The sequence below is a fragment of the Sesamum indicum genome, linkage group LG9 (assembly GCF_026168435.1).
Source record: "Sesamum indicum cultivar Baizhima isolate 11 linkage group LG9, ASM2616843v1, whole genome shotgun sequence".
Taxonomy (NCBI): domain Eukaryota; kingdom Viridiplantae; phylum Streptophyta; class Magnoliopsida; order Lamiales; family Pedaliaceae; genus Sesamum; species Sesamum indicum.
This window is the reverse complement of record NC_142665.1, coordinates 25,334,760-25,348,169: the sequence shown is the minus strand read 5'-3', so window position 1 is coordinate 25,348,169 and position 13,410 is coordinate 25,334,760. Positions and strand designations below refer to the sequence as shown.

The following is a 13,410-nucleotide window of genomic DNA, read 5'->3' as shown; positions in this document are numbered from 1 at the left end:
TTTGAATCCAAATTTCTTACTTCCTTACAAAATCAACTCTTTTTTTTTTTAATGTTTCAATTAACACCTATAGTTTTAATTGTAGAGTTCAACAACTCGATCCGACTGGATAAGTATATCAAGGGAATCTTTATAAATAAATCAAATGTTTTATTAAAAAAAATCATTTAACTACAATTACAGAATATAAAATCTACAACCCCTTTGAGTATGAAGACACGAGTAAATTAACCACTCATTAGATTCAAACTGTGACATATGAATGGTAGATCATTTCAATGTTTGAATTATAAAAGTAAAATTCTGGCAGTATAATCAACAAGAATTCATGTATAATAGGCTTCATTATAACAATTAAATAGTCTTGAGAGTATATTATATGTATTTCGTGATTGTGAAAAAAGAAAGTTAAAGAACAGAATCATATGTATACTATGGCGGATCATATATATTATATTATAACTTGAAGTAGCATAAATATATTTGGACCACAAAGTCTAATCTTTTAAAAAAACGATCGATGAGCATTTCATTCTTGTAAAGACAACCCACTAAAGAGTATAAGCGATGTGTAAGTACATCAACATCAATGACCAATCACCATCCACCACACACAGTAAAGAAATACCAAAGATATCATTATCCTTTGATGCATTTTACTTACATCCACTGCTTTACAATATCAATCTATCTTGGGTGTTGAGTTGTCATAATTTCAGCATCACCACAAAAGTTTTAAACCAGTACAAGTCCTTTTCGGGGGTGCGAGTCAAATGGAAAAGACGTTTTTCCTTCTTTCTTTTGCACTAGAGAAGAGACATCAGAGTTTACCGACTAACAATCTATTGACCCTCTTTGCTTATTTTTAGGTTTTTTTGGCAAATTGCTCATAATTCCTATTCACGATCATATCACGTGCGTCTTCACACAATGGGATAAAGTTGTTGGAGAGATTCGACACTAATCTCAAAGTCGTGTCAGCGATTTTTGATGAAACATATTTCGACTATGGAAAATTCATCATGTTTTTCCTTTGATGGAAAGGAGTCTGAAGTGGAGACTATAAATGTCAATTGAATAATGACATTTTCATGTGATGGGTTTCAAGCCCACGTCACGTACCACAACCACATTACCCATCAAATACACATGTCTTCCCACTTCCATCCACCCCACACAACCAAGGAATGTATCAAATTACTTGCAGTAAATAAATTGTAATACATATCTTACATTAAATTTTAATTGTTCTGATGTTTTCTGAAAAATTCTACCAATAAGGAAGATGCCCTGTTAACACAAATATGCTGCGGGATTCATGACTTATTTCTGCGTTCCCTTCTGTTTCTTGGACGGTCTCCAGGTCGGATTTGGATTTTGTAGCCTCTTTCCTTTATCTGCTTTTCTCGAGAGCTTGATTGTGTTGGATGTAGAAGAAGTTTCATCGTAATTGATGGCAGCATCAAGGGAGTATACTCGGAGAGCCAGGGCAGCTAAGGTGGATATATTGGCAGCTGCTGAGAATGACCAATATTTCCTCCATGAGTAAGCTATATACTCCAGCTTAAACATGTCTTCAAACACAATCACCGCCTGAACCATCTGGATACAATAAAGCAAAGGTGACGAGTAAAGATGATGCGTTTCCAAGTAACTTGAAGATTCAAGAGTTTAACTATAAAAATATCATGGCACAGATTTCGTCCAACAAGAAGAAAAACTCAACATACTAATGATTTCAATCTAACAAACGGAATTTAACACCACCAACCTCGTATATGTTGCTCGCACGTTTTACGAACATGCGCCAGACCCTTCTCCTTTCAGCACATCCTTTTGACGATCTGAAAGCAACTTTAGGAACTGCAGCTTCCATATCCAATAGATTAATTTTAAGCTGTCTTAAAACAGCAGCAGCTCTGCCTATTAGTGGCCTTATTGAAGGTTCTGGTGCTCTGCACAACTTTTCAATCTCCAACTTCTGAGTAACATTATGTGACAGAGATACTCTGTCAACATGCTGCAGGCCTCCAGGGTTACCACGTGTTTGTGCTTCCACTTCAATTTCACTCCCTTTCAAAGAGTTTGGCGCAATGGCACCAGCTGTAGAGCATGTTATTCTCTTTTTTTCTGTCATAGAAGGTTTAAACTATCACAAAATTTTACACGTTTAGGCATAGGGCATGAAAATGCACAAAATAACTTCAATAAAGAGATATTAAGGAGACTCATCTTCTTGTCTTAATCTACGTCTATCAGGTTTCATTTAATCAAACTTGGAAAAAGGATTTGTCATCTAGGAATACATATCCATCATTAAATGCTCAATCAATCATTTGCTAAGAAAGGAAGTTCAGGTTTCAACATAAAAACATATGCAAAGTACCTATGGAGAAGTCATGTCCATCCACAGATTCTGATGTTCCCTCCCCATGTAAACTGAAAATGCTTTCCCTCTTCTTCAAATAACATTTACCATTACCATGTAACTGAAACTCCATGGTGGAGAAGCATGTTCTATGGCAAGAAAGACAATGATAATTTGTTGGCAAAATAGGCTCTAAGCAGTCACATCTATACATCTTGTCTTGAGCAACTGATTTCCCCTTGTTGTGCTTCTCTGCAAAGTCAGTTATCTCCAGCATGACAAAGGGACCATATTTGTGCTCCAACAATTTTGCCGCTCTAGTTTTGCCTCGCTCCAGGAGAGATGGATGAAGCTCCTCCTGGTTTTGCCTTTCGAAGTCCTTGGAAACTTTGCGTCGTTGAGAAAATGTGTTCCTCAACTGTCTTCTAATTTGCTCGTCATCTTTAAGAGAATCCATCAATATTTTAATTTCAGTATCAGATTGATAGGAAGCCCACGACGAGTATGATTTTCCACTCAATGTGAAGATCTCGGACAATAATTCAAAGTCCTGGGAGGTCACTTTATTTATTTGTGGTCCATCAACTTTGTTCACAAGTATCCAAGGACTTGTACCTGAATCAATTATCCAATATAGCTTTCCCCCAGAATCAATGCCCAAAAACTCGCTTCTCAATGAAGATTTCAGTGTCTTGGTGCCCAATCCAACAGAAATCATGTCGCTCGGTGCTGGTGCACCCTCACTTGTTTGAGCTGAAGGAGCATCTTCAGATATCCTTGGAAATGTGCTATCTTCTTTATTCCTCACGGCTTGCAGTTCTATAGAATTAGAATTTGTGTGCAGATTTGAGGGAGATTCACATTTCAGAATGTGATCTCTCACAAGAGTTGTTCCCAATATTTCATCACAAATGAACTTAAGAAGAGAGGTTTTCTGCATGGAAAAAAAAAAGTGAACTTCAATAAAATCAACGGGATACGAAATGGGTAAATGGGCATTTCGTGTTATGAGAATAGGGCCATCACTCATGTTATGAAAAAAGGCACATAACACCTTTGTGCTCAAAAAAGAAAATAACCCCCAAAACCAACATTTATCATTAATAAAATTGGAAAACGACCACGTAGCACTTATACTTTTCATGGGCTATACTTTCTATTGTTTGTAATATTTAAAAGTAACAATTTTCTTTACAAAATGAACATGTACATAGAATATAAATTACTGAACATCTACATTACTACATAAAAGTATAAAACAATACAGATATTCTTTAGTTATAGGTTCCTGTTCCATATATCATAAAAATATAAGTTACATATATATAACCGTATCATAGTTCAATGTGCTTACTCAGCGCCACATATTTGAATATAAAAGAAGCACATAGAAAAGTTCCAATAGTTTATCCTAAATAAGAGAATAACTAGGCTAACCTCGTAAAAGCTCAACTCCCAATAGTCTTTGTCCCTCATTGCAACCGCCAAATCAGCAATTTCATTGCGAATGAAGTCCATAATTTCTCTCTTAGCCTTCTTTTCTTGCTCATGGCCAGAGGAAGTTGGACTGAGATGAGAATCTTGAACCATATCCTTTGACCCACAAAAGGAGCAAAACCAATTTCCTTTTGGAACCTTAGTCAAAGGCGGCCTCAAACAGTATGTGTGATACTCTGCGTCACAAGTATCACACAAAAGGACTTTCTTGTTGTTCTCATCTATGCCACAGACTTTGCAGAATCCTTCACCCAGAGACCCTTTTGAAATTTCACGGGTTGGAACTGCAGTGCTTCCTACATCCTTATTCACCGTGTCATCGAAGCACTCTGGCCGGTGGTCATTAATCAACTTTTGATATAAAGCAACAACCTAAGTCAACAAAACAAAAGGGCCTCATTGGTAAAGTCAGCATAAACCATCAAATAAGACTCTTGGTTCAATCACTTAGATATGCATGTATGCAGTCAAATCAAAGGTGCAAGAACATCTCTCTGACTCTTCAAAACAACAAGCATCAACTGTAAAAGAGCAAGTCACTAGCGGCAAAAATATCATAAGTGATTAACAACAGGAAACTTGTTCCATCAACTTTCTAATAGAGGCCCATCCTTAAGCATCCCATGGACGATAAAGCTGAGGCTATAATTAATTAGACCATATTGACCAAACATTATCATACTATAAGGAAAACATGAAAGTAGCCAACAATCTCCAACATAGGATGTCACACGATTCAAACTTCTATGACGGAATATAAGAATACATATCATGACAATAAACTAATAACAGCAAAATAGAATAAAGGAAAATACAGAGGAAATATAAACACATAATACAGTCACCGATTCCGAGAGAATAAATACCTCTTTGTCATATAAGGACTCAAATACACGGCACGATTTCTTGGCTGAATCAACCACTTGTGAGTCATTCTCAAAAACAATCAGCACATTTCTCCAGAACTACATGGTGAAAACAAGCTACTTTTAGAAAGAGATTAACAGGTAAGCCACAAGCAAACGCTAGAAACCGTACCGTAAGAGCAACAAGCAAAGGCAAGCCTACACAAAAATCGATGCTTTAGATAGCAGTAGATTGCCCAAGCGTCATGTAATCACAAGTATTCACTACGAATAGTGAATAGTCTCATTTAGTGTGCAGTTGACAGATTGATCACAAACAAAAAACTGCGGGCAAACTGGAACATGCAAGCAAGGACACACAGTAATGATGAAACTTAAGAACTTTTCTTTGTTAGATGGTTGAAACAATTGAGATTTAAAATTCCAAATGGATCTAAATTATTTTGCATTGAACTAGGTCCCAGATCATCACCTGAAGCTTTAGCACAAGATAACTACACTGGTAAACAAATGAAAAGAATAATAAATACAGACTGGAATTTTTCTTACGCCAGAAATTGTAATAGATTGCATTAAAAATGTATCTTTCTGCCATGGCCAGTGTGAACAAGTTCAATATTTTAAGTGTAAAACTTTTACACACAAAAAGTTACAATTCTAGCCAACAAAAGCATGTAGGAGGTTGTACCAAAGATAATCCACAGAGAAGGCATATGAAATAGATGCCAAGCTTCCTGGCGAACTGAAAGCAAAAATTCACATTCCTACCTATGGAAGAAACTAAAACCTAACAGGTTAAGCATGAAGCAGTGCAACAAATGCAAATGCGATTAAAAAGTGCCAAGAACTTAGCACATAAATTCACCAATTGCAATGCACACCACATGACAAATAAACAGTCAACCGATACACAGGCAGACTGATTTACAAGAAAACATATTGAGGAAAACAAACCTCTTGTACTTCCTCAGCAAAAGCTTCATGAGACAGGCAGTAAACACCAGCAGCCAATCTCATATCGATCATCCTAAAATTCAAAAGACTTGATACGATAGCTGGAGATCCAAGAATCCCTTCTTCACAATTACCATGCTTGACAAAACGCTCTTGAATCAAGGTGCAAAAGTCCTTTGTTTCCTTCGCCAGAGCTGCCTCACGCAACACGAAACCACATTGTCTCATAACATTGTTGGATATAGCAAAAAGATTCTTTCTGTTTTTTGTGATGGCAAGGTTTGGCTGCATACTGCGGAATTGTGCAACAACGCTGAGAGCAAGTTTCTGGAAGGCAAAGATAGATTAGAACACACGTTTTGTGAAAGAACAATGCATCAAACTGTACAAGACATAGTTGGATGGTAGATAGGAATCACCTTAGTAGGTCCTGAAGCATTGGCCTTGTAAACTTCCTTACTGATTGAATTATCCAAGACCTTTCTTGCCCATTCTGGTGGCTCCTTGGCCAAAGAATTATTAATACAATTTCTTATTTTAGACCCAACATTTGTCTTCAACTGTTTGATAGGCTCCAATTCTCTGACCCAAGCTGGAACTGCTTCATTCACCTTGACCCAAGATATAGTTTCCTTGTCAGAATCCAAGTCATCCACTGACAGCCTCTCGTTATCATCGTAAAGAGAACCATATATTTTATTGATGGCTGCTGCAAGCAACTGAACAAAGAGAGGCAGAACAATAAACAATAAAAACAAAAGTATAAACCTTCAACATGTATCGCCATGATACAGTCAAAAAGTTGCACAAAACTGTAAAGAGATGGGTAAAACTACTTGTTTATTACTACTCTTACTAATAATAAAGATAAAGAAGAGGTCGCAACAATAATTATGCAAACAAATTACATTATATTAAGTAGAAGAATATGAAAAAGATGAATACTTAAAACATCTAATTTGTAGATATACATAATAAACACCTGACAAAAATTTGAAGATATTTTAAGACAAAGATAATTATATTACATGAAAGTGATAATTAGGTTAACAAATTACAAGTGAATACATGCTGCAATTGGAAACTATTGCACTGCAATTGAGGAATGAGATGCTTCCTTTAGTTATGAATTCAGTCTATGCGTTTGAAAAGTTTACAATTTAAAGCTCTTAGCAGCACCATTGACAGGATTTAAGCAAGATGCTTGGAGGAAAATAGAAACTATGATGGTTGCAAATTTAAACTATCAACTAGTGTTTTCTATGATCCAACCCAATGGAAAAGGACAACCATTGAACACCTCATTCTTTTATTGATTGCCCATATGAACATAAACCAAAACTTCCTTGGAAAGGAACAATAAAACAAAAGTATGTTTAGTAGACATGCCCAGTATGAAAAGTGAAAGTCATCTCCAAACAGAAAGAAAGAGTAAGTATTCCTTCCAGAAATTCAGAAACAAGCAGATAAGATTCAAAACCATAGCTCACCCATGCATCTGCTTCCAGTCCAACAACTCCAGTTAATGCACCACATCTTGGCCCACCATCACCATGTAAGCAGCGAAGCATATCCATATCTTCACGAACCTCGACCGACTCAGAGTCAGCAATCATGAACAAGATAGCCAAAACATACCTCCTAGCCAATTCTGGCCAAGTTAAATCATTGAGAGGAGGCACATTCATCTCCGTCCTTCTAGCCATAGCCGTGCACTCCACATCCCTTTTGCTGCCATTTTCAAATTTCATCAGGAACTCACTTATGAGGACTTGCAACATCAAGATGTGAGTGTCGGATAATCCATCAAACAATGATCCATTAAGTTCTGCAGTAAGTTCTTCAAATGAGAAACCTTTACTCAAGCCCAAAACTTCACGGAAACGCCATAGGAAGTTCCATGACTGCATAAAAGCAAAAAAGAAATTGGAGGCACGGAAACTAACATCAATTATTCATAATCATACATGATAACAGACTTCAGTACGTAAAGGATAACTTACCTGAAGAATATCGCCCAAAAACGGAGTTAACTCAGAGCTAATAGGTCTTCCAAGGAGTAGATGTTGCTTTCTTCCAACATCACCAATTGTCTGACTTTCATCTCTTTTCTGGGCTTCCATTAGCACGTGCAAATATTTACGCTTGGACACTAATTTACTCAAGAAAATAACACGAAGAATGTGAAACCCAATTCACGTGATTGAATAATCTTGAAGCAAGATCCACTCTCCAGAAGCAACAATTTCGGATTTATCCCTGAGAAACCAAATAAAAGGAAGAAAAAAAGAAAAACGCAATTGAGTTAATCACCTGGAATGCTTTTCTAAGAATATATGTACAGGCACAAATTTATTATCCAACTCCTCAAAACTGAAAAACAACAATCATGGCAACTGGGGTATAGCCAAAAGGATATATAATATGATCAAGTGTGACTGAGCATTTGGAAGGAGCACCACCTATAGGACAAACCTAAAAATCAGTCTGAAAAAACAGGAAACAATATTCTCAACTTCAATCAGTAATCATTCACAAAACACAGGCTCAAAATCAACGGCTAATATAAATTTCAAAATGGGAATTCATGCAAGCTAATGATTTCACCAAAAAATTGAGCATTCCGGTAGAACAGAAATTTTGTCTTTACCTAACAAGATTCTTTACCATACATGCTATACCGGCAAAAAGCGTTATGCAACTTTAAACCGTAGAAATGTCGAACTTTGTTCAAGGGCTTTCAGTTATTTCTCCCGTTACATCCAAAGAGCACATTCTGTCTAAAATTTGCAACTTTTCCATAAAATGGCATCCAGCAACATGATATCCATAAATCTCATACACAACTTATAGATATAACCAGATCTAGCCGGCTCACATACTTCTGCCGAGTATAAATACTCAAATCTAGACCAAGTAGCCAGTTACTACATCTTATAGAGAAGAAAGAGTTACATAACTAATTGATTGCAAATACAAAAAATGGATCTCACAAGGTAAAATTCAAACCTGCCTATAGGAACAATTTCCAATAATCTCTCAAAGGTGCGAATGCGCCCACAAAGTACGATTCAATAGTTGACGGGCTTCAAGTTTACAGGAGACCAGCAACCGGGCTAGATGATGAGGCGATGGAAAAGAGGAAATGAAAATGTGATGCCCTCACCCTAAACCTCTTTGCCTTTTGTAGTCCACCCAAGGGTATAATAAAATTCACTATTGTAGAAATCTTCCTTGATTCAGAAAAGGAGAGGGGCATTAAAGTAATATCCTTAGTCAAACCGCAAACCCTAGGATAATGTAGTACAATATTAGGCCTCGTTTTACTTTTCCAAAATTGGGCTGGATAACCAACCCAATCCAGGCAAACGCATGTTAACTAGCGTGGATGGGGCCCGGGTTTGAACATGTCCCCGGGTCTAATCACTGTTCAACATAATTAACTCATCCGACCAATTAAGGTGGGATGAGTTATTTGGCAGCCCAACCACTATAAGCGGCCTAAGACTCCCGAGATTAAAACCCAACCATCATAATCAACTTCAATATAGTTAATTCTGAGTTTTTTTTATCATACATTAATTCGAATATATCCTATCACGACTTAGGGGATTGTTTGAAGGCTATAATGTATGGAAGGATCCAACACAAAATTTCTATAGCTATACCCAGCCTAGTTATGGAATATAATGTTTCATTAGTCCTAAGCTCATATGTAACTATAAAGAAAAGATACTTTCATTCTTTACAAAGGCTTAAATAAACTATATTATTAATTTCTCCACCCAATGCCAACCAGTTCAAACCATTTCAAGTATTATACCAAAATGGATGTATTTATTGTACCATTTCTAGCAAGAATAGATAGTCATCAAATACGAATTTATTCTCCAATTTGACAATAAAAGGGGAAATTGAAATTACAAGAGGAACCTAGGCAGTCTCACGTGTAACTAATTTGGTCTAATAAATGGTCTGAATGCAACCACCTCTCGTTTTTTAGCCCATTTTTTACTTACAAGAAAGAAATTGGGTTATGCTCATTCAAAATCAAAGTAAAATAAACATACAAAGTGCATTTGTGTGAAATTAACCAGGTCCGCTCCTATATCAAAGTTAGTTTACGGCCAACCCCCAACCCAAAAGTGTGATGATAGAAACACTCAGATTTAATAGCAATATATTGTGTCCAATATAATTAATATCTTACTGAACGATGGTTTTTTGCTTTTTTTTTTTTTTGATGTACTTACCACATCTATTTTATCATCTAAGTACTAGCCTTACACCTCCAAAAGAACTTGTTTGCAAAACCGGGAAAAATAAACTTTCCAAGTGTACTAAACGTAATGCTAAGTAAAATTTGTGAAACACACCCCATATAAATGCAATAAATGATACAATAACTTCATAAAGAGGAATTTCCAGAAATAGATGTATGTTCTAGCAAGCATTTCATGAGTTTGACAATTATACAAAGTGAGGGGAAAACTACAATCGAAAAAAAGACAAACTACTTGTGGTCTATGCATGCAAGAAAATATCATACAAGTATTTATGTAAGGTAAAAGTGAATTTCAATTTCATCTAGACAAGATCAAATTGTAACAAGACAAAACAAAAAAAAGAAGAAGAAGAAAACACCAACCTTAGCGAGCCAAATCCTCAATTTTCCTTCTTTTAGCTAGGCAACTGATGGACAAGGCAAAGCTAACAATATCAAACTCCAACTCCAGTAACTCATTTGGAACTCCACCACCATCCAACCGCATCCTTGTAATATAATTTTTTTGCAAAAACCAAGAATTCAGAATTTATTCTTTTACCACAAATTAGTTAATGACCATCAATTAGAGTCCTTCAAGAGGCAATGAATAAGGATTTAGTAAACATTGCAGTTGCAACCGATGACCACCAGCCAGAGTGCTTCGATGACACGGTGAATAAGGATTTAGGATGCATTGCAGTTCCAACCCGTGAAATTTCAAAAGGGTCTTTGGGTGAAGGATTCTGCAAAGTCTGTGGCATAGATGAGAACAACAAGAAAGTCCTTTTGTGCGACACATGTGACGCAGAGTATCACACATACTGTTTGAGGCCGCCTTTGGCTAAGGTTTAGAAAGGAAATTGGTTTTGCTCCTTTTGTGGGTCAAAGGATATGGTTCAAGATGCCCATGTCAGTCCAACTTTCTCTGTCCATGAGCAAGAAAAGAAGGCTAAGAGAGAAATTATGAACTTCATTCACAATGAAATTGCCGATCTGACGGTTGCGGTGAGGGATAAAGACTATTGGGAGTTAAGATTTTCCAAAGATAGCCTAGTTTTCTTCTTTTGGCAGGATAAACTAGTTGAACTTTTGTATTGCTTCATAACACTAGCACATATTACCAAAAGTTGGTAAACACAAGAAGAAGGATATTGACAATATTGGGGTTTAGCCAATAGAATACTAAAATATCTTTGATGGCCAAAGAGTTTGATAACCATATAATTCACCATTGCTATCGTATTGCAACATATGCTTCGCCAAGTTTGAGCAATTACCTGTTAAAATCAAGGAAAAACGAGAAGTTAGCAGCATGGTAAGTTTGAAGGGAAAACAAATACGTGGATGAACATTAATTCCCATACACAATTAAATAACAAATTAACAATAAACCTGAAACTAAATTTCATCTCACAAGCTCAAGACAAAGTAAAGAGAACTACTAAGCATTTAAAGTATCATCGTCATCATCTTCAATTTGACATTGTATTTTATAAGCTTTCGCTTAAAATTCCAAATAGGTAGTGTAAGACGATCATAGATTCCGAATCCAACCCCATCATTCTCTACCTCATTCCTTATTTGGAAATAAGTTGTCTAGCTTACGAGTATCGTCCCCATAATGATGTCGTAATCGCCTTTAAAAATGCTTAAAGTGAACTAAAAAATTCTAGGCATCTTAAGTATTTCCCACCTTAGAGGTGAAACATTAAAAAACAACATACTTATCCAGAATTATGCCACTTGATCCAGTGCTGAAAAGTAGAAAACTAAATATTAAGTTAATACAAACCAGAAGAGCCAAATTCAGTTGTTAAGATCTCAAAAATTTTTAATAAACCCAAAATTAACAATTATCAGTTTAAGAATTTCTATAAAGTGCATATGAGTGCGTATCATTCAATAGATGCGGTGAATAAATGGAGTCAGAGAAGTAAGGGGAAAAAAAGAACAATCGCAACTGAAAACATCTTAAATCCTTTCCGCCAAATCACACACATTCAGGCGGAAATCAAAAGTTACCGAAAAAAAAACGAAGAAAAATGGCATTCCATTTCACGTGCAACCAAACGATCAACACAACAAGGATCTAAAATACTACCTCCGACAACCTCATCTCTGTCTTTTTTTGGCTTTTTTTTTTTTTTTTTTGATAGATCACAGAGACGATTAAGGGAAAACCACGGGCGGAGGTTCTGGAGGAGGTGGCGGTTGGCGGTGAAGGTTCTTGAGGGTGGTGGAGGCGGTTGAACAGTGGAAGATTTCTGACAAGGGATTCGGGATGGACGAGGTGTTAGCCAAGAGGGCGGGTGCCATGGATTCAGAGTTCCGTAATTAGCGGCGGTGATAGAGACAGTCCTTTTTATAGTGCAGTAAAGAATATGCAAATGACAAGCGCAGACATCAGTAGGTTAAAATCAGGTTCCTAGTTAGGGCATCAACCTGAAGAAAGCCCAGTGGGCTCGATCTTTGTCAGTGTAGTCTGCCGCCTCATTCTAGTACTCATCATCATGTAATAAAATTATTTTAGAAAAGCATGTAAGAACAATGGCTTGTTCATGAAATTTCCACCTGGATTTTAACATTAGTTTGCTTTAGGGTGACAATCTCTATGCTTAAATAAATTAAACCTAAAAATTTTCCTTTCATTATTTTACTTGCGAGTATCACGAACTACAAAAAATTCATTTGGGTTTAACTGTAAAAAAGTTTATTGTTTCAGAATCATCAGTTAACTGAGTATATTTTATTTGAACACGATTGTATTCTTAATAACTCATAAAGCGCAATTCATCATAATATACAACGGCATCGCAAACTTCCTGTAAGTACTCATTACCACAAAAGAATGATTGATTTGATAAACAATTGCTATTATAAAATTTAGATAAAACTGATATGATCACTTGCATGAAAATACCTTATATAAATATCCCTCGTGAATCAAACGTGTTCAGCATGCATGACGACGATCAAGTTTTTATTGTTAATCATAACAATGATTGACGTATTTAACCTAGTTGTTTGAATCTTATAAACCACGTTGCATATTACTATTTTGTTTTCTTCTTTTTTTTATGATCGAAAGAAGAACAATAGTAATAGCAACTTAACTATCTGTAATTACTCTATGTTCAATTTCACTAGTTACAAAAAAAACCATTTGTTAAAATAATTAAAAGAAAAAAGTATAAAAAATTATAGCATAAAACCTCGATAAATAAAGTATAACAACATTTGCATTATGGCCAAGTAAAAAGAAAATTAAAAAAAAAAGTGATTTTTCCAGTAAAATTGGTATTTTCTTTTATAGAAATTGAATTGAATATGGATATTTCTTTTAATAAAATTATTGTACTAAATTATGAATTTGAAATCAAAACTAATCATAATAGATTTTTTTTGTTGTTGAACAAAATGGAAGCCAAACATGTCCTAAATAGACAAAATTTTGCCTA

The 13,410-nt window shown here is 35.8% G+C and overlaps 1 protein-coding gene across 1 annotated transcript; it reads right to left on the bottom strand.

Annotated features, from left to right (window-relative positions):
• Window positions 1-1,054: 1,054 nt before the first annotated feature.
• Window positions 1,055-12,394, bottom strand: LOC105177148 (methyl-CpG-binding domain-containing protein 9). Its single transcript, XM_011100192.3, has 11 exons — window positions 12,054-12,394; window positions 10,334-11,229; window positions 7,689-7,944; window positions 7,176-7,589; window positions 6,105-6,404; window positions 5,686-6,012; window positions 4,732-4,830; window positions 3,806-4,237; window positions 2,387-3,302; window positions 1,772-2,130; window positions 1,055-1,602 (listed from the first exon to the last, which is right to left on the bottom strand). Exons 3-11 carry the CDS (start codon window positions 7,806-7,808, stop codon window positions 1,324-1,326), a joined length of 3,246 nt encoding a protein of 1,081 aa, XP_011098494.1. The 5' UTR covers window positions 7,809-7,944; window positions 10,334-11,229; window positions 12,054-12,394; the 3' UTR covers window positions 1,055-1,323.
• Window positions 12,395-13,410: the final 1,016 nt, after the last annotated feature.